Source organism: Pelobates fuscus, chromosome 5 (assembly GCF_036172605.1).
Source record: "Pelobates fuscus isolate aPelFus1 chromosome 5, aPelFus1.pri, whole genome shotgun sequence".
NCBI lineage: Eukaryota > Metazoa > Chordata > Amphibia > Anura > Pelobatidae > Pelobates > Pelobates fuscus.
The window spans coordinates 130,895,953-130,922,923 of record NC_086321.1 but is presented as its reverse complement, the minus strand read 5'-3'; the positions used below and the strand labels follow the sequence as shown (position 1 = coordinate 130,922,923).

The 26,971-nt window shown below is 41.0% G+C and overlaps 1 protein-coding gene across 1 annotated transcript in view; it reads right to left on the bottom strand.

Annotated features, from left to right (window-relative positions):
- PITPNM2 (phosphatidylinositol transfer protein membrane associated 2) overlaps positions 1-26,971 on the bottom strand; it is a 274,134-nt gene that overhangs the window by 146,459 nt on the left and 100,704 nt on the right. The window contains exon 3 of the mRNA XM_063454307.1: positions 5,203-5,387. Coding sequence (XP_063310377.1) covers positions 5,203-5,280 — 78 coding nt within the window. The 5' untranslated portion in view covers positions 5,281-5,387. The remainder of the gene's footprint in view (positions 1-5,202; positions 5,388-26,971) is intronic.

The following is a 26,971-nucleotide window of genomic DNA, read 5'->3' as shown; positions in this document are numbered from 1 at the left end:
TGAGCCTGTCAAGTCCTTCTTTTGACCCATTTTGCCAAAGGAAAGGAAGTTGCCTAATAATTATGCACACCTGATATAGGGTGTTGATGTCATTAGACCACACCCCTTCTCATTACAGAGATGCACATCACCTAATATGCTTAATTGGTAGTAGGCTTTCGAGCCTATACAGCTTGGAGTAAGACAACATGCATAAAGAGGATGATGTGGTCAAAATACTCATTTGCCTAATAATTCTGCACACAGTGTAAAACCATAATATGATATTGAAGATAATTCGTTTTTCTCCCTCTAGCTTAAATGATGTGCAATAAAGGAAATATTTAGTAAGTACAATATGAATTGTTCTCTTTCTTCCTTAAATGTTTTGTTCCCTTTCTTCCTAAAAAGCATATACGTAGTAAGCTTTTTGGATGTCTATCTAACATCCCTGGTTTGTGGCAGGGGTAAGGGGGCGTTGCACAAGTTATAAAACATCTTACAAAACATACGAATATTATAGCAGTAAACACAATATATATAAGTTTACAACAGTGTTGCTCTTCATGAGGAGTGGAATTCACTTGATTTTGCATAAGGTTTGCAACGAGGTATCAAAATAATTCTCAGTACAGTGAACAATAGAGAGCCAAGCATTTATGGAAACTGGAGATTGTGGAAAAAGTAGAAAAGAATGCCAATTTTAGGTCGTAATAACCGAGGGAGAAAAAAATAAAATATAAAAAAAAAAAAAAAATAATGCTGGAAAAAGACCACCTTTAATGAATAAACCTTTCTTTTTCATGTTAAGACATTTCAAACTCAATGTAGAAACCAATGCCAAACAGTTCTATATACTGCAATAGGTCTTAATCTTTTTCGGTCAGTGACTCAATGGATTTATATAGCATTAATTTGGCAACTAACAACATGGAAAAATAGCTCAGTGACTCATTTTCAAGTGTAATAGAATTAACATTAAGATAGCTTTCTGCAAAACACCTTAACATTCTTCCAAGAATTAAGTCCCCCCAAGTAATTGAGAAAGCAACACCAATAGTGCGTCCTATTAAAAGGCTGCTATAAGATTAAAACAGTTCAACAGAAGGGGAACTAAAAAATAACTGATATATTTAATGTTTTCTAACTTGCCTGCATTCACATTTAACAAAATTTCCTATTCTACAGAATCCATTAAATAAAAAAAATTCTATGCTAAAGCATTACATAGATATTCCAGTTTTATAATATATTTGGGTAACATACTATCAGCTGCCAATAAAGATGGAAAAGGCCTAAACCAATAACAATCATGGGGAACACTGAAATATGCCTGCAGCAGCCTACTCGGTCGGCAGCCATAATCAAAATGCCTGGTTTCTGTTAATTACTACTTTGTGTTCATTAGATCTGACGTCAAAGCCAGTGAATTTGTTCTGCTTTCTGGTGCGTGCAGATATAGATCAGAAGGTGCCATGTTCAAATGGTTATAGCTGTTTATTTAATGTTGGAGATGTGTAAACCAAATTATATTAGCCAAGTAAGAGGATTCTGTGTTTGAAGAACACAGGCATACTTATAGTGACTGGGCTTTTTTGAAACCTCCATGAATAACCTAAAGCATAGGCAATCTACCCATGTTCCTTAAAGGGGAACGGTCATTTTCCAAGAGATTTAATATTAAGCTATATTAACTTCTATACTTAAAAAATTGCTTTTGTGAGGTGCGAAAAATAAAACGAAATGTAGAAATATACATTGTATTAAACTGTATCCTTGGAACCTCCTACATCAATGCCAATAATCATTCTAAACTATGCCCTTTATATTCTGCCATCGCCAATTAAATCTGCATGGAAAAGCTGAGGGGAAAATTGCTAATATGGAAACATTCTCCCTTTGATTTAATTCACAAAAATGTGTCATTCAGAGGATAACACTGTTAGTATTCCCTATGAAATCCCAGCAAGTTAAATTTCATTGCACAGGTCTGACAGGGTATCTCTGGTTGAATTACTATTTATCCTCTATTATTCCTTTGCATATGAACATTTTTTTTTATTTAGACACTAAAAGGGTTAAATTAAATATAATAATGAATTGATGAAGTAGCTAAATATTCCACAACTCTGTACAATAAGCTGAATGAGTTTGCCATAATTCTTTTCTGTATGCTTTGACCAGGAAAGTGCATTTTGGGTCTCATTTGGTATATTACTGTGTCATTGTTGACGTCCATTAAGCTTACATGAATTCTGATTACACTTTGGCCATGTGTCCCATCTAGAAAATGACTGCTATTTGTAGGAAGCAACTGATGGATCTAAATTGCATGAAACTGCCCTACCACATCAGTGCATCTTCCCAACAGCTGTCGGACACTAGAATCACGTACAAGCACCCCTCCTTTCGCCCCTCCCTGATCTATTTGTGGAGGAGATCGTGACTCCCGATTCAGCACTACAAGCTTTAAGAAACAGATGATAACCCTTCATTTTCCTTAAACCCCATTACACAAACCACAGATTTTACACTTCCAGATCACAGTCTGCGTTCAACATCTGTTACCCAGGAAACCTGACTGCATCAGGCATCTATTGGGTTTAGCTTAGGACAAAGCTTTCTGCGGGTCCTGCACACAACTGCTTGCACCGTGCAGGCGGATGTCAGCCGTTACCATGGACCAAACAGCTGAGGCTCACGCCTGCCCTTTCCAGTATAATGTGCATCCTTCATGCATGATACAAGACGATTTTAATCTAATTAGTGTGGTCATAGGGTGTACCATATTTGGTAAGGATTTAACCCTAAAATGCTAATCATCACTGCTATTAATCACTAACCACTGATGTGCCCCGGCTGGCCTCTCTATTCTATTTTAATGATGATCTACATGTTATATACCCTTGCACTGCCAGAGTTATCTAACTGGTCACTTACCCTCTTTTTCACTTACGTAGATTGGGTTAGTTAGAAAGAAAGTATTATCATCAATAAAAAAAGTTTGCAATTGGGACTGAAAACAAACAAACAAATTCATGGGCAAAGCCATGACTGAGGTGGGTCTCAAAACTGGGTCCTTACTCAGCCGTTATGGAAACAGTTTTCCAAAAAATTGGTTAGACCTTGGGAATGACACTGGACCCTGAATCTTGGTCTGCTTTGCTTACCAGACCATGCCCACTTTTGAAAGCTTACTTTAGTCTCAAACTTCTTAACCTACTTTGCACCCCTAGTAGACTTTGTACACTATAAGGTTCCACATCCACTTCAGCAGTGGTTAGCAGACAATCAATGCTTCAGTTTTGGGTTCATCCTTGCTTTTATATAAAGTAAGGGACCCATGGTTTGAGGCCCATGCAGATTTAAGAACCTGATGAACTTCGTTTTTTATTTTTGTGTTATGTTTTATTTACAGTTCTTTCTCTTTCTTCCTCTACCTTAGTTCCCTACCTTTTCCCCTTGTTACTGACAAATTGACTGTGCTGGGATTTTTAGAGCACTGTTATGCACATTTGAAACTTCATGATGTTATAATATGCAACTTTGCTATGTATTTATGTTGAGTTGAGTTGACTCTTTATTTTCCTGTTGTAAAAAACCCCAATAAAACATTCAAAATCGGAAAAAAAACAAAAAGCTGGGTACACAAGAAATTAGTAGTTTCTCCTTTTGGTTAGGACAGACTCAAATTCATCACACTCAGAACAACTATCCACAAGGTTGACTACATTAACTCCGTTAAATCAAGTTTTAAAAAGCCACAAAACTAATATCATATAACTAATATAGCTCCCTGCAAGAAAAATGCATGCAAACATTATCAATGATTCAAGTAAAATTTAACGGTTTTAACATTCAGTATACATAATAAAAATGGGCGGTAAAAAAACCCCCACAATGGAGTGCACTTTAACAAACGTAAGAAGTCTATTATATAATACAATTTGCACTACTTGACAACAATCAGGCTGTTTATAGAAGAGCACAAACCCAATTGACTCCAGCCAGGACAATGCTTTATCCAGTTTGCAAACAATACATGCTTTATGTAACACAGGGAAGGTCTTTGTGTCATTTTAACCATTAATTGCTTATTCAGCAATGCAAACAGTAAATGTTCTAACTCATATTGTGCCTTATTAAACTGGGCTATTTTACGGAGTTAAGCATAGCTGGAATAATAATATTTCCAAATACCCCATCCCTTGTTTTGTTTTTTGTTTTTTGCTCATCTAACCTTTTTCACATTTTATGCACCTCAATGGTTTTCTCTGGATAACTTATTTGTCCAGACCTCTTAAAATCTGTCCTTCTCTCTATTTCCCTTTCCCTCAATGCCAATCTACCCTTCTCCCTTTCGCTAATGCCAATAGACTTACCATGCAGGTATAGTGGCAAGCATGTGTATATGTGTATACATTACAGAGTTGCATAGTTATACAGGATGGAAACAGACTGATGGAAATAGTCTGTGTTTGCATTGCTAATGCTATAGTGTTCCTTAAAGATCTGGAAAGGACACTCTGTCTATAATAAACTGTACATCTCATAACTGGTCATAACTAGAGCGTGCAAACGGCTTCCGGAAAAGTTCTGCCTAACTTTGTGAACCCCTTACAGATAATGCTTCAGTAAAAGAAGGAAGTATTGGTTGTATGGAATTCTTCACAGTGTTGAGCAAATGTTCCCACAATGACATGAACAAACCTTTAGGTCAGCCCTTGTAACCACACACTCTGCAAGCGATTACATACTGCACTATGTCTTGGTAAATTACCTCAGGAATGCATTATTACACCAAAATAGTACATCTTTGTATACACATTTGACAAGTAATAAACTACTGTTGTATTTTGGTGCAAAAATGTATTCTTTCGACAATTTACAACACCATTCCAATAGGGTCAACATACCCCAATGAGGAATACACTAGATTTAATCTTTAAAAGTTAAACTACAAGATTAACTTCTGAGACAGCAGCACACCCCATGATAAATATGTTCAGCTATTGTACAGCAGCATGGACTATGTTGGTGCTGTATCAATAATTGTAACGATATACAATTACAGGTGTGATAACACGTTCCTATCAGTAACCTTTCCTACTGTGTGATGACTTGAGTGATACAACGCTGCAGGCAGTCTCGCTGTTGAATATAAATTAAAAGGGAATATATAACCACATTTCTCAAAACTACCAAAATAGAGAAGGACCAAACCTGGATCATGTAGAGCTGGGCGATGCGGTATTCCTCCACAGTCATGGGAAGCGGGATGCGATATTCCTTAATCAGCATCTTGAAGACCAAATTGTTGCTTCTCCAAAGCTGCCAGAATCAGTAACCGGAGGAATTCAGCTTAGCAGAGTTTTAAAAGACTACCAGGGAAGTCATTTGGAGGAAACCTGAAACAACACGAGACACATGCCAGTTAATTTTCCGTCTAACATGTGGGGAAAACATATTCGGTCTGTGCAACCCCTCCTCCTTGTACCCTGCTGATAGAGAATAAACTCGATGTGATCAGCTCATTAACTTGCCAGGGTCAATAGCAAAAACAACACAAACTGATGAAGGTTGACAACAAGTCAGTAGGTCACATTATATCACAGCTTTTCTATCAGCAGAAAGGTGCCAAATGCCAGAAGCCCTGATGAAAGAGTGATACTAAATTTAAATCTTAACAAAGGTATCTTGAGCAAACATCTGCTTATTGTAGTAAGATGTAATATATTGGATACTACTAAAAAGGTACGGTCCAGTGAAACCTACACCAAGGCAAGGAGGGAAAATTTCACTTGTTCCTTAGACCACCAATAAGCACATAACTTGGTTAGCCACAGGAGAAATTGTTCAGAGTAGGTACACACAGAGGTCAGGATAAAGAGCAGGACTCCTTATGACAGGGGATCTGGCACTCACAGCAGATACGAAACACTTGCTTAATCCTCAGATCAATTTTACTCAAAACAAAACTACGTATATAACAATATGTGTTATCTGTCAGTATAAAACCGGAGACATTTTTTTTAGATAAAAAAAAATTAAATAAAAGATAATTATCAGACATTTCTGCCTTGACTGCAACCTGGTCTCTTGGAGTTTTGCCCGACAACTGGTGCGTAGGGTACTCTGCTTACACACCCTGCAGCTCTACCTACCATCATTCTGCAGCCTTTAAGGACTGCTGGGCCATTTCTGCATCTCCCCTTTACCACTACAATTAACAAGGTGGATGTCTGTGAAAGTTTAGGCATATTATTTGCCACAATGTATCTATTTAGAGATTCATCTTTTTAGACCTTTTTGTATCCACTCTTTTGGAATTGAGAGTTTTTCTATCTGCCTCTGCTATATCAGCTTGCACTTCTTATTTATATAATTGGGATAATTTGTGGCGAATACATTTTTGGCAATTATAATAAGGCCTATTAGTTTATCCACTTTAATGAAATTCTGTGCCCTGATATACATGATAGATACTTTCCTTGTTATGTTTTAACTATTGCACTTATTTAATTCAGCCTCTCATACATCAGTATCCTAGAGGAATTTCCTTGATAAGGACATTTCTGCCTATCACAAACAGCACCTCGTGCTCATGATCTGTATGGAGCCTCCACTTCTGGGCTTTGTGAGGGGGGGGGGGGGACTGGAAATGATTGATTCTTCTCCCCCCCCCCCCCCTTTCCTACATTGGGGCTTTTTTCTTTTTCTTTCTACTAATTAATTCCTTGCCTTGTACTCATGTTATACAGTTCATATTGTAATATTTGACATGGCATTTCATTTTTCTAGACTATGCCTTAATAGGCGATCAGGAGCTATATCATACGGCTGTAGTATGCCATACCTTAATCTCCCTGCTCCTTTTTTCGCTTTTTGTTTAGTCCTATATAGGCAATGTTTTAAAGTGCTGTGTTGTTCTGTACACCTTTACTATTTCTAATTACTTGCATAATGCTGTGTTACTATATGCAATTTTTAAAAGCTGAATAACAAAAAACTAAATTAGTAAATTATGCAAAAATCGAAATGTTTCTGACCACAAAGGACGTGTGACTACAAAATTGGAACTGTGTACAACATTAGAAAACCTGCAACACATGTGGCGGATATTAGGGAAGGTTCAGTGTATGAGATGCTTTAGAACTGGGGTAGCAGTAAAGTAGATGTTATTCTTGAAATCCAAGTAGAGGCAGATAAAGGTAATAAGGCAATTAGTCCATGTATTTATTTTATTCTATGACGCAATCACTGAATGTGGGATGTTCGATTTGTTCTATTCAAAATGTTCAATAAAAACAATTTACAACAAAAAAAGAACGTAATTAGAATGTGGGAAAAACCCAGAGCATCTACTTGAATTCTGAAAGAGGCTGTTCAAAAGATTAAGCATTTGGCATTGATGTTAGAAAATGATTGGTCTGGTGACATTGTCAGATGTGTAGGACAGTGGTCAATACAGCATGTGAGCGGTAAGTGACAAGACGTGCCAGTCTGGCATGGAATGTATTATCTGACTGGCAGAAGTGCCAGCAACAATTTTAGTCAATTCTCTAGTCAAACCTTTATCTTCTGTTTAAATTTTACTGAAGAGAAAAATAACCCATAACATGTAAACATCACTGGATAACGTTGGTATCCCATATGTTTATTAATTACTTGAGCCACTATACACAGGTACATGGGAATCCACAATAAAATTAAAGTCATACTGTTCATAGGCACGGTCACTCTTAGACCTCATTTAGATCAACAGAGTGGCGAACTCTGAAGAGGGTGGTACACTAAACTGGCTTGAGAAAGGGAAGTTTCTTTCCAAGCCAGTTTAGTGAATTAGGAATCATTGATTAGCTGAGAGTGTCAGCTGACCACTCTCAGCCAATCAGTGGCACTCCGTGCTTCCTAAATGTAAAAATTCTGAAGCTGGATGCTGCCATGAGAGTGGGCAATGCCGCTGGAGGCAACTTAAAGGTTAAACCTTTTGCGTATGGCTTAAACCCTTGAAGTAAGAGGGTCTTCTGGCACCATAACTTCATTCAGATGTATTTGTTTTGGTACCTGGAGTGTCCCTTTAAACTACAAAAAAATGTAAATAAAAACACAAAAACAGACATGGAAGGCAAAAGAAGCATTGTGTTCCGAAGCACAGAGCAGCAAGTCAGGCTTTTCAAACTGTTTTATGCATCTTTCTAAAATTTGTGTTTGCAGGTCTTGTTTACCGTATATACTCAAGTATAAGTCGAGTTTTCAGCACTTTTTTTGTGCTTAAAAACCCCAACTCGACTTATACTCTAGTCAATGTGTGTATTATCGCAATTTACATTGCCATAATACAGACTGGGGGCTGTGTAGGAGGGGGGCTGGCAGAGAGCGTTTACTTACCTCTCCTGCAGCTCCTGTCAGCTCCCTCCTCCTCCGCGCCGGTCTGGTCAGCACCCCTGTCAGCTCCACTGTAAGTCTCGCGAGAGCCGCAGGGTCATAGCACGGCTCTCGCGAGACTTACACTGGGACTTGCAGAGGGAGCTGACCGGAACGGCGCGGAGGAGAAGGGAGCTGACAGGAGCTGCAGGAGAGGTAAGCGCTCTCTGCCAGCCCCCCTCCACTGAACTGCCAATGCCACTGGACAGACAGGGAGTGAGAGCCCCCTCCCTGCCATGTATCAAGCAGGGAGGGGGGGACGAAAAAAAATATCATAAAAAAATTAAATATATAAAAAAAAATATAATAATAATAATATAATAAAAAAATATTACTAATAAAACAAACAAAAAATTAATATTAAAATAATAAAAATGCCCACCCCCCACCAAGGCTCTGCATCACACACACACAGACTGCACTCACTCACACACACCATTCATTATATACACACACTGTAAATAAATAATCAATTAATATAACATTTTTAGGATCTAATTTTATTTAGAAATTTACCAGTAGCTGCTGCATTTCCCACCCTAGTCTTATACTCGAGTCAATAAGTTTTCCCAGTTTTTTGGGGTAAAATTAGGGGCCTCGGCTTATATTCGGGTCGGCTTATACTCGAGTATATACGGTAATTATGCAGTCTATAGGGGGACTACCTAGCTGAGAGCAGCAAGTCTTATTAACAAAAATGGGAAGCGAAGATATAGAGAGGAAAATGCAAAAGAATTGCTGGAACCAATTTGTTGAACTATGAAATATCGGAGAGCTTTGAAAACTGCAAATGGTATAATAATAAATTAAATCCAAAAGACACAGACAGAATAAGGATTAGAAACGTAGCAAAGTATTAGAAAAGTGGTGTATAAGAAAGATTAGTCAGGTAACAGAATTTATTACTGACTGAAAAACAGAGAAAGGAAATGTAGAAAAACACCTCTCTGCAATACAATTACACCTATTGCAGTACTAAAATAAAGCCTAGATTCAGTCTGAATTTTGCAAACAATGAAGGCTTGTAAGATAATATAGTCCTTTGTTATTTTTAATTTCTTGTATTGTTTATTTTCTTGCTTTTATATTTTTAAAAAAGAAGTCTCTCTAAAAAATGTACTACAGAACAAGTAAAATCTCAATTGTAACGTTCTGTTTATTAAGTCAGTTAGGAGAATATAGTTTTATTCTCTTAATTCAAGTACAAATCATGCTTAAAAGGACACTACAGGCACCCAGACCACTTCAGCTTATTGAAGTGGTCTAGATTCAGAGAAAATGCAATGTTTACATTGCAGCACTCAGCCTGCATCCAGTGGCTGCCTACCAGACAGCCACTGAAGGTACTTCCTGGATGTAAACAGACTTTTGGTCCAGTGACTGACGCTGGATGTCCTCACGCTTTGTATGAGGACATGCAGCGTCAGTTATTTACCCGTAGGAAACTATTGATTCAATACTTTCCTATGGAAATGGCCTAATGCATGTGCGGCACTTGCCGTGCATGTGCATTAGCGCCCCCTCGTCAGTAATATCAGAAAAGCAGAGCCACGACCCAGCGCAAAGGGACATCGGCGGTGAGATTAGGTAAATAAGTAAAGTTGTTTTAACCCTTTATTGACCGTGGCAGAGGGGGCTATAGTGCCAGGAATGCAGATTTGTATTCCTAGCACTATAGTATCTCTTTAAGTCAAAGGCAGATTTCTATATTAAACAAGGAACTTTCACTTTAATCATGTCCTGGCTAAATTTATTTGGTACTTGTCTCACAAGAGAGCTGGAAAAATGTGGCTAGGGTTCCAGGAATATCTTGATACTGCAGGTTATAAATAATGCTGCTAAATTCATATGATTTGGTAATAAAACGGTGTTTCGTTGTTATAGTCATGGCTTCCCCATCTTAAAAACTGATATTTTGAGTTTTGCTCTGTGTAAACAGGAATCAGCAGCAGTATAAATGAGAGTTGCTGGGTACATGACTGTAAAGATTCACCATATTATAGCAGTACCTCCATGAGAAATAATCAATGTGCAATGGTTTCTATATATCACTCAAGCACACGTGAGACAATGGGTGCGCGAGGACACTCCTAGCACCACTACAATGTGCTGTAGTGGTTATGGTGCTTGGAAATTTCCTTTAAGAGGAAACCAAAATGTGTTCTCCTAGAACAAATTCTACATATTACCTACATTATATACAATATTTAATTTCTTGTGCTTAATTTTTCCCATTTATAAAGGAAGTCAACATTATTTTGCAATTTTTGGCACAACATGCGTTAATATGGTCACTGCATTTTTGTTTAGTATTATCTCCTCTACATGAAAAGTGCTGACTTGAGGTAAAAATAATGTAATGAAAAACTATTAAAGGAAGATTCATTATTTAAAGGGACACTCCAGGCACCCAGACCACCTCTGCCCGTTGGAGTGGTCTGGGTGCCAACTCCCACTACCCTTAACCCTACTAGTGTCATTATTGCAGTTCTTTATAAACTGCAATAATTACCTTGCAGGGTTAACTCCACCTCTAGTGGCCACCTACAAGACAGCCACTAGAGGGCACTTCCTGCTTCATAGCACAGATTTTCTGTGCTAGAGCGTCGCTGGACGTCCTCACGCTCTGTGAGGACCTCCAGCGTCGCTCGATTCCCCATAGGAAAGCATTGAAAAGCATTTTCAATGCTTTCCTATTGAGAGCTCTACTGCGCATGCGCGGCATTGCCGTGCATGCGCATTAGCTCTCCAAGGCCGGCTGGCGGGATCAGTCTCGCCCACCGGCCGAAGTAATGAAGAGGAGGAGCGGCGGCGACCCAAAACTGCCGAGGGACATCGGTGGGGGTCTCAGGTAAGTGACTGAAGGGGTTTCCACCCCTTCAGCAACCGGGGATTGGGAGGTGGGGGGGAGAGGGGACCTGCAGTGCCAGGAAAACGGATTGTTTTGCTGGCATTGGAGAGTCCCTTTAATGAGTTTCTTCCTGTGATAAAGGTTACATGTACAAGGCACAGTGTAACACATTTCATGTATTCAAAATGCATGATGTACAGTTATATATCCCAACTTCTATACATCGAGCTCTGTTAAATTTGCATTCTACTTCCACCAATATGGCATATACTACCTGTTCCTAAAGTAAAAGTACATTAATGGTACCCTCACTGACGTTTCACAGAGAAACACCAGCGGCTAATCAATATTACGAAGCCTCATGTATTCCTTGTCCTGCTATTATAAACTCATGGACCACAATCTCTGAAGTAGAGGCTTTCATCCCTTTGCAATCAATACACAGGCTGGAGACTTTGTTGAGTATCCTCCCCTCTCCCCCCATTCCTTTCTCAGCATCTGGCTCTGCTCAGCAGGAGGGAAACAGCCGCATGGGGTAGTGATAAAAGCATTGCCATAGCTAGTCTCTGCAATGACACACACAAATCCCCTTTAGTGTTGCTACCTAGTATTTGCACTGCATAGCATGTCTATACAACACAGAATACATCATTCCACTTTTCATCAGTAATTCATTAGAAAAACAGAAAATATGTTATTTAATAAAGTCTGTGAGGGGAAGGAGGATACAATTTGTTATAGTTAATGTTGAAAACCTGTCATTTTCCATGTTTACTTTTAAACACTATTAGCCAATAAATTATTGAGAAATGCATAAATAAATGCTGGGCCAACTGAGGAATGGACCAGTTATTTACATTCCTATGGGGGTGTTTATCAAGACAATATATATATATATATATATATATATATTGAGTGTAAAATCCTATAGATTGCAAAACATTCTATTGGTTCTTAAAGCAATTACTCGGTAGTCCGCTATTTCCCACAGAACAGCACCTGTTTTGGGCATGATAAATCTCTTAACTTTGTAAACGTTATCAAGAATACAAAAAAAAAGCCTAGGGCTAATATCTGCTTCATTTAACTGATCTAAACTGCTGAATAAGCATTATCTCAATCACCATCCTATACTACAGGAAGCTTCAAACCTACCAAAATGTACCGGTTTGGGGGAGGCACGTTAAATCCTTGCGGCCATTTGAGTGCCAAAAAAAATTGTAGGTTGAATCCTGCTATAACACAGCCATCAGAAGCAATCTTTGGAAGGCATGCAAACAATCAAAATATTTAGACATATATTGAGAGAGCGAAATTTCTCATTATCGTGTCAAGGCTAGGTGGGTGGGCTACAAGAGCAGGTTTTTGACAAACCACTTGAAAGTTTTTAAAGCATTTTAAGTAAAATAGTTGCAAATAGCCCCATCCTTTCCTTAAAATGACAACCATTTCCCCTTTAACCCATAAAGGCTACTTATTCTAACTTTGTTCGTTTAAATGCACATTGTACTGAAGAGGATGTTCGATTTAATGTGAGATAAAGGTTCATGCAGACAGTCACATGCCCCATCATTATCACAAATAAATTATGCATCTAATGATTGAAGCCTGCCCTTCAATTTGGGAGTTTTTTTTACACACCATTCAAATGCCACTTCAGCAGCGTCTTCAGTAATAATGAACAGTTTACCAATATTTCTAAACTATATTTCAAAATATGCAGACAGAATACTAGCAAGGAACGCAAAGAAGTCTAAAATGCAATTTATTTAGCTGTAACAAGTTATTGTGGAACATTTTTTTTCATTGCAACAATTCCATACCCAATAATGAAACTACCACCAGTAAAGAGACAGATTGCTGGATCAGAATAATAATTGTAGATAAAATGCTATAGTATCAAGGTAGATATATAAAAATGCAGTCTAGCTTATTAACCCTTGTGCTGCCAACATGGAATAAAGTGGTTTTATAGAAGTCTCTGGAAATGAATCTATTTTTCTGATTTGAAATACTGTTTCCAAGCACCTAAAATAATGTAATGGAAATGAATTTAATTAAAAAAAGAAGGAGGGCAGAGATTATGATACTTAATCTTTTTTTCCATTAATAGATATGATTTGACGTCACATGCACAAATTTAAAGCCAAGCGGCGTTGAGGGTGGAAGGGAAGCTGAAGCAGAGGGTCTTGAACATCTGAAATCTTATCATTTGCAGTAGAGGTAAATGTGAAAAAAAGAAAGATTTCTAGAATAGCCTTAACACAAAGCTATCTTGTCATCCAACTACTGGGTTCAGCCAGCATTTTATAAGTTATTCCACTATCGACATAATATTATGACTGTTTCATAGACTGACGACCGTCTGGCACCAGTATAAAAGAAATAAAAAATAAAAAGTCTCTCTGGGAGACATACTGACCAAATGCTTTAGCCCGGTTTGCCTGAGCCTTACGTAACATACACAAAGTGATCTGTTGCAAGTGGTGCAATTCATATGCACATCATTGCCAGTATAAATCATTTATCTTCGCTCATGCATCTTATATTACTTGATATGGTACAATTTTATAATGTGCTGTTTTTGGTCGCACTTTTGATGTAAACAACAAGCCTTATTTTTGTTCTACTTTCATTGTATCTCGTTAAACTTTAATAAAATCTTAAAGATAGTTAAAAAAAAAAAAAAAAAAAGGTTAATCTGTCATGGTAAGACAGTTTTCTGCCTCTCATGGGCCTCTGTAATGGCATTTAGTGTTTGCCAATGTTTGAAAGAGACTGCTAATATTAAGCAATGAAAAACAACCATAGCAATGAGGAAAAAAAACATTTTACCAGTTCTTTATTTTAAATTTTATCAGGAATAAATAGGATAACATGACATATAAAAGAGATTAACATGTCAATTGGTCAAAAGTTTAATAAATATGTGATGAGCACTAGTTTCATGCAGACAAAATAAACCAAACAAAATAACTTAAATGTGGCATTCACTGTGCTTCTTAAAGGTTGACTCCATAAACCATGACCACTTAAGTGATTTGAAGTGGTTATAGTGGTTGGAGTCTGTATGTGCAGTGTTAAAGTAGAAAAAAGTTAAAGCAAAGGTACTGTAATTACACAAGAATTCCAGGGTAGGGTATTGTTAACACTGTGTGACAGACGAGCAATGGTGGCACACTACCCTGCACCACTGTGAGATGCTGATCTGGTCCTCCACCCAGGCCACCCTCTAGGACATCCCCCCCTGCAGTGAGTGCAAGTGAGGTCACCAGAGGAATTTCGGGACACAGGGAGGGAAGTTCTGCCTTCTTTCTCCCCCTCCTTTCTTTAGGGGAGTAACACATTGTTTTTGTTTGGAGTAACCCTTTAAATTACAAATTGTAGAAGCCACACTGCTAAATATTGTTCAAAGAAAAGCTTGTAATGAAAATGCATCTTTTTTTGACAATCAAAGTATGCATTTACAGCTCTGTGCCTAGTATGCAGTATCAAAACCTACTCACTAAAAAAATATCCCTGTTAAAGAAGAACAACTGTAGTGTATAAAGTAAAAGATCTAGATCGTAGATGAGGTACGATTGTCAAATAATCTGAAGTGTCCTATGCATCCACCAGCAGATACGAGTGGGACATTCAGTCCAGCAGACTGCCCAATGACAAGTTTAGCATATTTATAAGTAGTTTTGGTTTTAATTAACACTTTTTTATAATTCCCAGATTTTACTATTAACATGACGTAAAGTCATGATTTAATTAAAGACACGGAGGCGAGTATTATGCATAACTCTTTCTTTATTTCCTCAGCAGCAAAGATAGAGGAATATGAATATTGTAAAAAATGAAAGAAAAAACAGTATAGATACACAGGCAACCAATCACATAACAGAGGAAGTGAGTATATAAGGCCTGTGTTTCCCACAATCCCCCTCTTTCTTGCGAAAACCGAAGATCAGGTAAGAAGAACGAAATCCAACTTGTCCAGAACAGTAAACGGTAACCAACCGATAACGTCAAGCTAAAAGAGAGAGAGAAATATGGTAATATCCAGACTCCAAACTGTAGACTTACCAAAACAAACTGTAGGCAATTCAATGAGAGAAAAACTTGAATCAAAAACATAATGTCGATAGCTCCAATCATAGAAAAACTGGAATCTGAAAAACATAATGAAAATCATTAATATAACATATAAATGACATGCGTAAATCACAACAAAAGACAGACCGAATTGAACTTACCCGAAGAGTCCAATAGCATCTCATCCCAAAAACCCACCTCGGGAGGGTGGGAGGGAATAATACTCGCCTCCGTGTCTTTAATAAAATCATGACTTTACGTCATGTTAATAGTAAAATCTGGGAATTTTATTAAAGACACGGAGGCTCCTATTATGCAAGTTTAAAGCTGTGCTATCACCTGAGATGCGATATGTTCAATAGGTCTGAAATAGAAGTCGCGGAAGGTCGATTCCCTAGACCAGTCCGCTGCACGCATGATGTCCTCCAGTCGACAGTCGACCGCGGACGCTTTTGAAGCCATGGCACCCCGAACAGAGTGAGGCGTAAAAACCGAAGTGTCAATACCCGCTGAAGACAAAAGCCAGCGCACCCAACGCGCCAGAGTCGGAGTTGACACAGGTCGGTGAGGCGCTTTAAAAGACACGAATAAAGGATGTAGGTCCAAGGAGCGGATAGATTGGGTAGCGTCCAGATAAGCCTTCAAGCAGTCAACCGGACATAGAGCCGGACATTCTGGGAACCTAGGATACACAAACGATTTGGATGCCGATTTTGTCCTTCTGGATATGTTGAAAGCGACACCTTCCGGGGTAAAAGCAATAGCGTCCCAATCAAGGGCCCTAACATCAGACACTCTTTTACACGAAACCAAACAGAGAAGCATCACCAGTTTGGAGGACAATTGCTTGAGGCTCAGTTCATGATTAGGGTACCATGAAGAGAGGAACTGTAACATGATGTTGACGTCCCAGAAGACCGAGAAACGGGATCTAGGAGGGCGAGCGAGACGGATACCCTTGAGAAGACGACATACAAAAGGATGTCTGCCGACTGGTGAACCATCCAGACCACTATGCCCGGCCAAAATCGCCGAGCGGAAAAGGCTGATCGTGCGGTATGCCTTGCCCGCATCAAATAACAACGTGAGGAACTCCAGGATCAGATGGAGAGGGGCAGATATGGGATCTACTGCCCGTTCCATGCACCAATTAGACCATGATTTCCATGAGGCCCGGTAGGCTGATCTTGTACCGGGAGCCCAGGCGTTATCGAGGAGCAGGAGAGTTGACCTCGGAACATCCGGGACAGTCCAGGTTCCCCTGAAAGGAGCCACGCTACCAGAGGCAGTTGCTGCAGGAGCACCAAACCGTGCGAGTTCCCGTCCGGATCCAGAAGTAGATCCGGGAAGCTCGGAATCAATCGGGGGTAGTCTATTGACAACTCCAACAGGCGTGGGAACCAAGGCCGGGATCTCCACAGGGGAGTGACCAACGCCAGGCAACAATCGTGACGAACCAACTTCGAGATCGTTCGGGCGATCATGTTGAATGGGGGAAACGCATACAGGCATCCCGATGGCCATTCCTGGAGAAATGCGTCTGTCGCCACAGCCGCCGGGTCCGGCCTCCAACTGTAAAACTCCGGTAGTTGAGTGTTCAGACGGGACGCGAACAAGTCCATCCTGAACCGTCCCCATAGCTTGTCTAGGCTTTGGAATACCGAAACGTGCAAGTGCCAGTCTCCCGAGTCTCTCAAATGTCTGGAGTTCCAATCCGCGTCCGAATTGTCTAGACCCGGAATGTGTTCCGCCGTCACTGAGACATTGTTGGAAAGGCAAAATTGCCAAAAATCCTTTGCCAACAGGGCTAACATCCTGGACTTGGTGCCCCCGAGATGGTTTATATAGCGTACTGCCGAAACGTTGTCCATCTTGAGGAGAACGCAGCAGTTCGCTCGTCTTGGGGTAAGGCTGCGAATCGCGAATGCCCCTGCTAAGAGTTCCAGGCAATTGATGTGCAGGGATCTCTCTATCTCGGACCATCTGCCTCCGGTGGAAACGTTGCCACAGCGAGCACCCCAGCCGTGTAAGCTGGCATCTGATTCGATCACCACGTCCGGGACAGAACCGAAGATGGCCCTTCCATTCCAGGCCTCCATGTGTGCCAGCCACCACGCCAGCTCGTCCCTGGATTCCTCGTCCAGTCGTACCCGAGATTCGTATGAATGACCCGACCGGAGGTGCGAACCTTTGAGCCTCTGGAGGGCACGATAGTGCAGCGGGCCCGGGAATATCGCTTGTATGGAGGCCGCAAGGAGGCCAATAACCCGTGCCAATTGTCTGATGGACAGGTCTGATACACGAAGAACCCTTCGCAACTCCTTCCTGATGGCCTTCACCTTTGAGTCCGGTAGGTATAGAAACTGGCGGACGGAGTCCACCTTGAAACCCAAGAATTCCATCGACTGAGCGGGTTCCAGGACCGATTTGTCCCAGTTGACCATGAAACCCAGGTTCTGAAGCAGATCGATCGTCCACCTCAAATGTACTAGGAGATGGTCTCTGGACTGGGACATGATTAGAATGTCGTCCAGGTAAATGATCAATCGCACTCCACGGGTGCGGAGGAACTCCATTACGGGCTTCATGATCTTGGTGAAACACCAAGGAGCCGAGGAGAGGCCGAATGGTAGGCAGGTAAAGCGCCAACGCCTTCCGTGCCAGGTGAAGTGTAAGTAGTCTCTGTAGTCCACCGCTATCGGGACCGTGAAATATGCGTCTTTTAGGTCCAACTTGGCCAGCCAGTCTGACTGCCAAAGGAGGTCCCTGAGGCAGTGGATACCTTCCATCTGAAAATGTTGGTAGCGGAGGAACGCGTTGAGAGGGCGGAGGTTTATCACTGGACGGATTCCGCCCCCTTTTTTCGGTACCAGGAAGAGATTGCTCGTAAAGCCCGGAGCGGCGAACGGCAATTCTTCTATGGCGCCTTTGGACAACATCTCCTCGACCTCCGCGGAGATCATCCTGTCCTGATCTTGGGGAAGAGACAGTTCCCTGGGGACATAAGATTGGACAGGCAGAGAGACAAAGTCCAGGTGATAACCTTTCACACATTGTAGGACCCAAGCGTCCGAAGTAATACATGCCCACCCTTGGTGGAACAGAGCCAGCCTCCCCGCTACCCGCCCGTGAGCGACAGGGGAAGAAAGGGTACTCACCATAAGGGCGTCTGCCCGAAGCGGCACCGCGGGGGTATCTGGAGCCCCAAGATCTCCCTCTGGCCGGGAAGAAAGGAGGCGTCTTTGAGTCCTGAAATCCGGACGGGAAAAAGGAACCTCTGGAGGCACGGAATGAGCCTCGGAAACCACGGCCGGGTGGACGGTTCCTGCTACGCCTGGCCCCTCCAAAAACCTTGGGCGCGAACATGCGCTTCATGTTCGCCTGTGCCTTGTCTATGGCCGTAAAGGTTTTAACGTATGACCCCAGGTCCTTAACGAAAGAATTACCGAACAGGACCCCTTCTTCGGAAGGGCCCGGCTCCGCTACCGTCATGGCAGCCAATTTCGGGTCAATTTTGAGGAGAATCGCCTTGCGCCTCTCAGAGGACATGGCGGTATTTGCGTTCCCCACCAGGCATATAGCCCTTTGTACCCAACCGATGGCTACATCAATGTCCAAAATCGAACCGCCAGTTCTAGTGGCGTCAAGCAGCTCGTAGAGCTTTGAAAGTGGGCCCAGGGTATCCAAGATCTTGTCCTGACAGCCCTTAAGGGAGTAGTCTAGGCCCTTTTTGGACTTCCAGCCTGATTTATTCAGGAACTGGGCAATTTGGGGGTCAATATCGGGAGTCTTGCAGGCCGAGCCCGGGAGGGAAGGCCTGGGGCACTCCGCCCGTAACTTATTGCGACCTTCCTTAGACAGGGGGGTACGCATGCGTCTGGCCACATATTGGGCTATGTGTTCCGGGGGAACCCATTCAGCTGACCGGGGATGGCGGAGGTCGTCGGGGTCAAACAGGGGGTTACCCTGAGGGTCAAATAACACTTTACTATCCCCAGCGGGGACCTGAACATGGCCCTTAGTAATAGCAGAGGAACCCGAGGGGGTTACACCCGTAGGGGGCAAATCCTCGTCTGAACCATCCTCATCATAGGAGTCATACTCCATAGCGTCAGACTCATTCTCCACACTCCGGTCGGAATCCGACACATCATTGAGGGCTCTAGCCCGTTTCCATAATCTAGCCTTTTTAGCCCGGCCAGGGGCTCTTTTGCGCGTGGGATGCGCGCTGTCTGTGACCGCGTCAAGCGAGTCCATCATGGCAGGCATAGCCTGCATCGGGGAGTGGGAGCTGACGTGTTTCGCCTTAGCCCTTGCCTTACGGGCCCCAGGCATGGCGGGGGCCGGCAGGGGGGTCCCATCACCCAGGGGGGAGGGAGCCGCCAACGAGGGCAAAAGCATACTCTGTAGAGATTGGGAAAACGATGTGGACACCGCTCCCATGGCAGAGGCAAAGGCCTTCTGCAAGGATGAAGCCATAGTGGCGTCCAAGAGGGCATGGAATTCCTGAGAAGCTATATTACCCTCTGGAGCATCCTGAGTAAAAGTGCCAGTAAGGCCTTCCTGCCCTTCATCCTTGTCTTGCATAATGGTAGGGACAATTACTCACAGATGACGTTGGAAAAGGATATGTAGAGCAACAGGGTTGAGTAACCCACGAGAACAGGGAAAAAATGCTGTTAGGTGTGCCAGGGGACCCAGGGGACAGCAGAGGCGGACAGCAGGCTGACCGCGAGCCGCAGAGAAGCAGTGGTACCGGCCGCGAGTAAGCTCCGCCTCCAAAATGGCCGCCGCACGAGGAGGCCGGCGGATAGCTCTCGCGGTCCGGACCTACTGGGGGAAGGGGCGCGTGCACCTTATCCCCGCGGCACGTATGCCGAGAGGGCGAGAGACATGCAGCCGCGGTCGGAACAAACAGACCGCGGCAAACAGCCGCCCACGAAAAAACTGCGAGCGAGCACCCAGCGGGGAACACCAACCGCAGGGGAAGCAAGGGGGGGGATCTCCTCCGCGGAGAAAAACAGTAACAGAGGGATGGGAAACCCACTAGGCACACCAGGAGAATAAACGTTAAATACACAATCAAACGAGCAAAGTGTAAACAGCAATAAAATTCAATAAATGCTGAAAACATGTAGAGCAAGATAAAATACTTAGCTGATCTGAGGAAGCAGCAAAGAAAGAGGGGGATTGTGGGAAACACAGGCCTTATATACTCACTTCCTCTGTTATGTGATTGGTTGCCTGTGTATCTATACTGTTTTTTCTTTCATTTTTTACAATATTCATATTCCTCTATCTTTGCTGCTGAGGAAATAAAGAAAGAGTTATGCATAATAGGAGCCTCCGTGTCTTTAATAAAATCAGCTGTGTTCCTCTAATTTTTCAATTTAAATTCTGTGCATATTTTACATCTAACATCCACATGCGCTGAGCAGGCAAAATGGTTCAATCACAGACTTCTCTATGAGAGAAGTGATCCCCCTTTGATGTCAGGATGGGAGTGGAGATCAGCTTCGCCCAGTGCTGAATGTCAGGTAAGTAAATTAGCTATTTTTGCAGGTCATCCTGAAAACGGAGAGGGGGGGGGGGGGGGGGGGGGGTCTCCCTACTTCAAAGTGGTGGAGTGGGCCTTTAACAATGTTCAGTATCATCATGCTGTGCGTGGTGGTATCCAATGCAAAAAATACCCCCAAAAAACAATTTCTCGTGGCAATATACATTTCCTTTCTTTACACTAAACTTGTAACATGTAACATGTAAACGAAAGGTAGGACAAAAGGGATGAGAAGATTTTTTTTCCTCAAATTTATCACACACATCGCTTTCTACTGCAGACTGACTCTGGGATACTAACTTCTAACTATTTTTACAAATCTTTATTTGTGAGAGTGCATTTCAAGAGAAACTAAACCAATACATAGCATGGGTTGGGTTATTTAATAACGAGACTCTCAGAGTAAGTTCAGAGTTATGTAGTCAATGTGAGAGTCCATCTTGAAAGTGTGCAGAACAATGTTCCTCCATATTTAGGGGAATCCCCCACTCCAAAAGCAAAGAGAAAACAAAAATTATTCGACTTAGAGGAAAGTGGTTGAAAGAAATGACATGGTGAATCAAGGCAAGGACGAGGACAGGGTGAGGATGCGGTGATGGAAAAGGGGAGAAGAAAGAAAGAGGAAGAAAAAAAAAAGGGGTGTTCCTGAATGGAGACAGAAAAACAAAAGTCCCTACTTTATTTTATGTTTTAAAGAAAAATATATCAGAAATAAAGAAAAGGAGAGCAGATGGTTTAGGAAACAATAGGAGAAAGGCAAGTTTGGCATGACAGTGCCACTTTGAAAATATATATATTTCTCGTGAATTATGTGCCTACAGAGTGTCTAACTAAACAGCACCCCTTCTCTGTTAACTCGACGAGTCAGAGTGGATAGTACATTCACCTACCATACCATTCAATCTAGTGGTATAATATAGAAGCATCAAAAATCCCTATGTGCTGAAATGAACATTTCCCGTGTGAGAGGCTGTTAGTGGGCAGATGGGAAGTGATCCCTTCCTCTTCCTGTCCAGCCTCACATATAGGGGCAGGTTTGAGTATTACACCCTCTCTAACCGTTACTGCAGCTCTGCTAACAAGCATAGGAGGCTGACTAGACTACAGAGAACATTAACCAAGGCTCCTGGTACTTATCTCTTCCCATCAGCCCACTTGAGCACCATAAAGGCACATAAGTGCTGAAAATAGGCAACCACTACAGGACAGGCGTCTGTACTTAAGCCTCAGTTTACTCTGCCTGGTGGTAATGTTTGTATTTTTTATTTTCATTCGCTCAATAAAAATTATACTGGCAAAAATAAATATTTATTTATAAAATACTTTGAGATTTCTCTCATTTTCAAGTATGTCCTGGGTAAGTGTATGTATATATATATATATATATATATATAGCAGAACTAATAGTTAAAATAGCAAAAGTCCTCTACTGAAATGTGACTGTGTCAGAATTTAAAATGTGCGGGACAAACTGTAGGAAATCTCTAAGAAACAAAACTGTATATCTTTTGTTGTTTTGTAGACATTTATATATATCTATAATAATAATAAAAAAAGTATGTTTTTTCCAAGGTGACACACTATCACTGTGACAAGGACTAAACACTTCAAATGTTGTGCCATTTATGAGTGTTTTGTATTACAGATCACTGTAAACTCATGCTAGTATGTCTAGCATTGCACTGCCAGATGTCAGCGCTGGGATAAGGCTCACTAGTATAAAAACATTACACTGTACGCTTCCTCCTATCAAAAGCCAATGTAATCTGTATCATTCTGGAATGGGATTTTCTGCTCAAAAGTTGGAAAATATATTATGCACGTAATGAATCACTATTTCTGTACCGTGCCAGACTGTTCTTTTCAACGGTCAACTGTCTACGTCATTTTCCCAGCCAAGTTATTATGAAGATGACTACATGGCCAAAATCTGACAAGGCCAGCACCGAAGAAGTTAATATTTGATATATGTGTGTGTTCTGTGTTCTCTATAATACTTAAGGAGTCATCCATTCTGTGCACTGGATTCTAGTCATAAATGTCTAATAAAAAAAGAGCTAAAGAGTACCGTAATTACAGGATAATATGCTAAATTGTTTCTCTATGGGATCATTCACACAGGATCAGACACATGCAATTTGCCTTGTACGCCAGAGGGATTTGGCTACTGATAAAGATATGGGGTACTGCTTCATACCAGTCTGCCTTAATTGGACACGTGCTTGTCCTTAAATAGGCACGCAGGGACAATCACCACACAAGCCCTTTACAATTACAGATTTCAAAAATGGCCTTGGAGTGTTAGGTGTCCACCAACTGCAGTTTATACATAAACTTGTTTTACTGATCCACTGGAATGGAAAGAAACCGTATCTAGAAATCTTGATACATTTGGGTTACCTTAGCATCCTTCCCTGGACAATACACTTAGCTACCTTTCTTACATCAGATGCAACCAAAGCCCCATTTCCTGCAAGTAACTCCGATCTTTATTACTGCAATGTATTCCCATATCACCTCCTCATTATGTAAAAATCACTGCCTCTGTAACCTTTATTACCTTTTAATGTTTAGAAATTGTCAATCCTTACATTTGTTTCCAACATATTTTTTTTATTTGATTTAAACCAGAACTATCACTTCCAGAGATGTGGCAAATCCCAGTTCCCTACCCCTGTAAATGAAGCAATGGAGGTAAGTTAATGAAAATAAAAATAAATAAAAAAAAAAGCCTACTTGCCAATGCTGCACGTAAGCATTGTGAGAGACAAAGATGTCCCATGATACATCGGCCGCACTGAGGCATCTACGGAGAAGCATATGGTACTGGGGGGGTGGCGGGTAAGCTAGTTTAAATGCATTGTTTAGAGTGCTTCGTAAAGCATGTTATTTATAGTAAAAATATTCTGATTTAAATAAATAAAAATGAGCACAACCAATGGCTAACTTTAAGAAGTTAACTATTTGGTGACAGTAACCTACAAAGCTCTCCTAAACAGTTTATCAACTTGTACACTACTTAGCAGTACACCCTGCCAGCATCAACTTTCTTCGTACTCTGACACCCATATCTCATGTACAGCAATTTTCTACAATCGTATGGAATGCTCTTGATTGTCTATTAGATTTTCCTCCAAGACTTTACTCTCCTGCAAAATCCATAAAATATCACTTCTTTGGAGAAGTCTGGCATATAATTGATAAATTATTGATTTTTTTGATTGGGTAACTAAAATTATAGATCAGGGTGGTGCAGTAGACATTGCTTACCTAGATTTCAGTAAGGCTTTTGACACTGTTGCACATAGAAGGCTTATCAATAAACTACAATCTTTGAGTTTGGATATTGTAGAATGGGTAAGGCAGTGGCTGAGTGACAGGCAACAGAGGGTTGTAGTCAATGGAGTATATTCGAAGCTTGGGCTTGTCACCAGTGGGGTACCTCAGGGATCTGTACTTGGACCCATTCTCTTTAATATTTTTATTAGTGATATTGCAGAAGGTCTTGAAGGTAAGGTGTGTCTTTTTGCGGATGATACTAAGATCTGTAACAGGGTTGATGTTCCAGGAGGGATAAGCCAAATGGCTAATGATTTAGGTAAACTAGAAAAATGGTCAGAGTTGTGGCAACTGACATTTAATGTGGAAAAGTGCAAGATAATGCATCTTGGACATAAAAACCCAAGGGCAGAGTACAGAATATTTGATAGAGTCCTAACCTCAACATCTGAGGAAAGGGATTTAGGGGTGATTATTTCTGAGGACTTAAAGGTAGGCAGACGATGTAATAGAGCAGCAGGAAATGCTAGCAGAATGCTTGGTTGTATAGGGAGATAGATGTATTAGCAGTAGAAAGAGGGAAGTGCTCATGCCATTGTACAGAACACTGGTGAGACCTCACTTGGAGTATTGTACGCAGTACTGGAGACCGTATCTTCAGAAGGATATTGATACCTTAGAGAGAGTTCAGAGAAGAGCTACTAAACTGGTTCATGGATTGCAGGATAAAAAGAAAAAAAACTTACCAGGAAAGGTTAAAGGATCTTAACATGTATAGCTTGGAGGAAAGACGAGACAGGGGGGATATGATAGAAACATTTAAATACATAAAGGGAATCAACACAGTAAAGGAGGAGACTATATTTAAAAGAAGAAAAACTACCACAACAAGAGGACATAGTCTTAAATTAGAGGGACAAAGGTTTAAAAATAATATCAGGAAGTATTACTTTACTGAGAGGGTAGTGGATGCATGGGATAGCCTTCCAGCTGAAGTGGTAGAGGTTAACACAGTGAGGGAGTTTAAGCATGCATGGGATAGGCATAAGGCTATCCTAACTATAAGATAAGGCCAGGGACTAATGAAAGTATTTAGTAAATTGGGCAGACTAGATGGGCCGAATGGTTCTCATCTGCCGTCACATTCTATGTTTCTATAATCTATCGATTTTTCTCCGTACAGTATTCCACCTCTGTCTCACCTTTCTATTGTCTCCAATAGCTCAGTTCCACCTTTCTTTTAAATATATGTCAAATAATGTTTACATACCCTATATTATTAGTACACGGAACAATCAATCATCCCTCTGTATACATTGCACGTTTACCTTTACCTGTAATTAGAACTCACTTCCTTTAGTCTGCAAGCTCATTTAAACAGGGCCCTCATCCCCTATTTCTCCTTTAGGCTAAACCTGTTTCAATTAACCGATTGTGCAGTGCAGTGGAATGTACTAACAACATCATACTTCTTTAAAGGTTGGTTTTTTTTTCTTCTGCGAGAAGGTTGCAATGTTCACACCAATGCATGTGAGATAAAAGTTTTCTCATATTTAAAAATGATTAATTATTTTCTGTAATAACCTCTCTGTACATCATATATTCCTGACCTGCGGTTTACATCATAGATAAGGTGCAATTAATATTGGACGTCACATTTAGTAATAGGAATATTTAGCTTCTCAGAGATATGCTTATTTATTAAAAGAACAAGTAAAAGGCAGAACATGAGAAAAGGAATGTTCTTATTGAATTACACTACCAAGCACAATGGAATAATAATAAATATTAATCTTTACTAAAATATATGTGAAAATACACATATAAACCTTAAAGGACCACTATAGGCACCCAGACCACTTCAGCTCAATGAAGTGGTCTGGGTAACAGGCCCCCTAGCTTTAACCATGCAGCTGAAAACTGCTAGGTTTACAATGCAGGGTTAATCCAGCCTCTAGTGGTCTCCAAGACATCCACTAGAGGAGCATCCTGCAGTTTCACAGACGACGCAGGTCATCCTTATGGTCATCCATATTAAAGCATTGACTCAATGCTGCGCATGAAAATTAGATCAGATTAAGTCCAAATAGTGCAATCCAGAGTTGGGAGTTATTGGCGCTGGAATCATGTAAGTGAATATAATAAAAAAAATTTTTTAAAATTATTATTCATAATTTTTGTTGTGCATAATATAACAAAAATGCTTGCGTTGCCACGACAGCATGAGCAAGCACAATAAGATCAACAGAGCTAGACATAAGCATGGCATTAAAATAACAGCACAAATAAAAATTAAAAAGTTTTTTAAAGTAACAACATTTAGGCTAGAATACTGCACAATTGGTAAATGATGTTATACTGCATATCATTGCCACAATGTATTCTTACATAAGCGTCGAGCTATACTACACGGTCATGTGTGTTATCACAGTTGGTTAACGGTATATAAGAAAGGTGCAACATAAACTATGACTTCTCAGCTATGCGTTGCTAAACAACATAAGGGAATCCACCAGGTAAACATCTAAAATATATGCCAGTGTTAAATCGCAGGCCACTGTGAGACTACAAAAATATGGTGTGTCAGCTAAGTGATAAAAACAAGTAGGTAGGCAACTGATAGCAAACGGTAAACTAACACTCTACCATAGAACCACTGCCAGTCACATGCTTAATAGTAAATAACGTCTACTGTTCTTCCGATGCCACAAGCGTGCTTCAACTGGGAACCGGTACAGCAGTTCTCCACGAGGCGCCCGGTTCACTGCTCCAGTATCCTCTCGATTTTAAGAGACCCG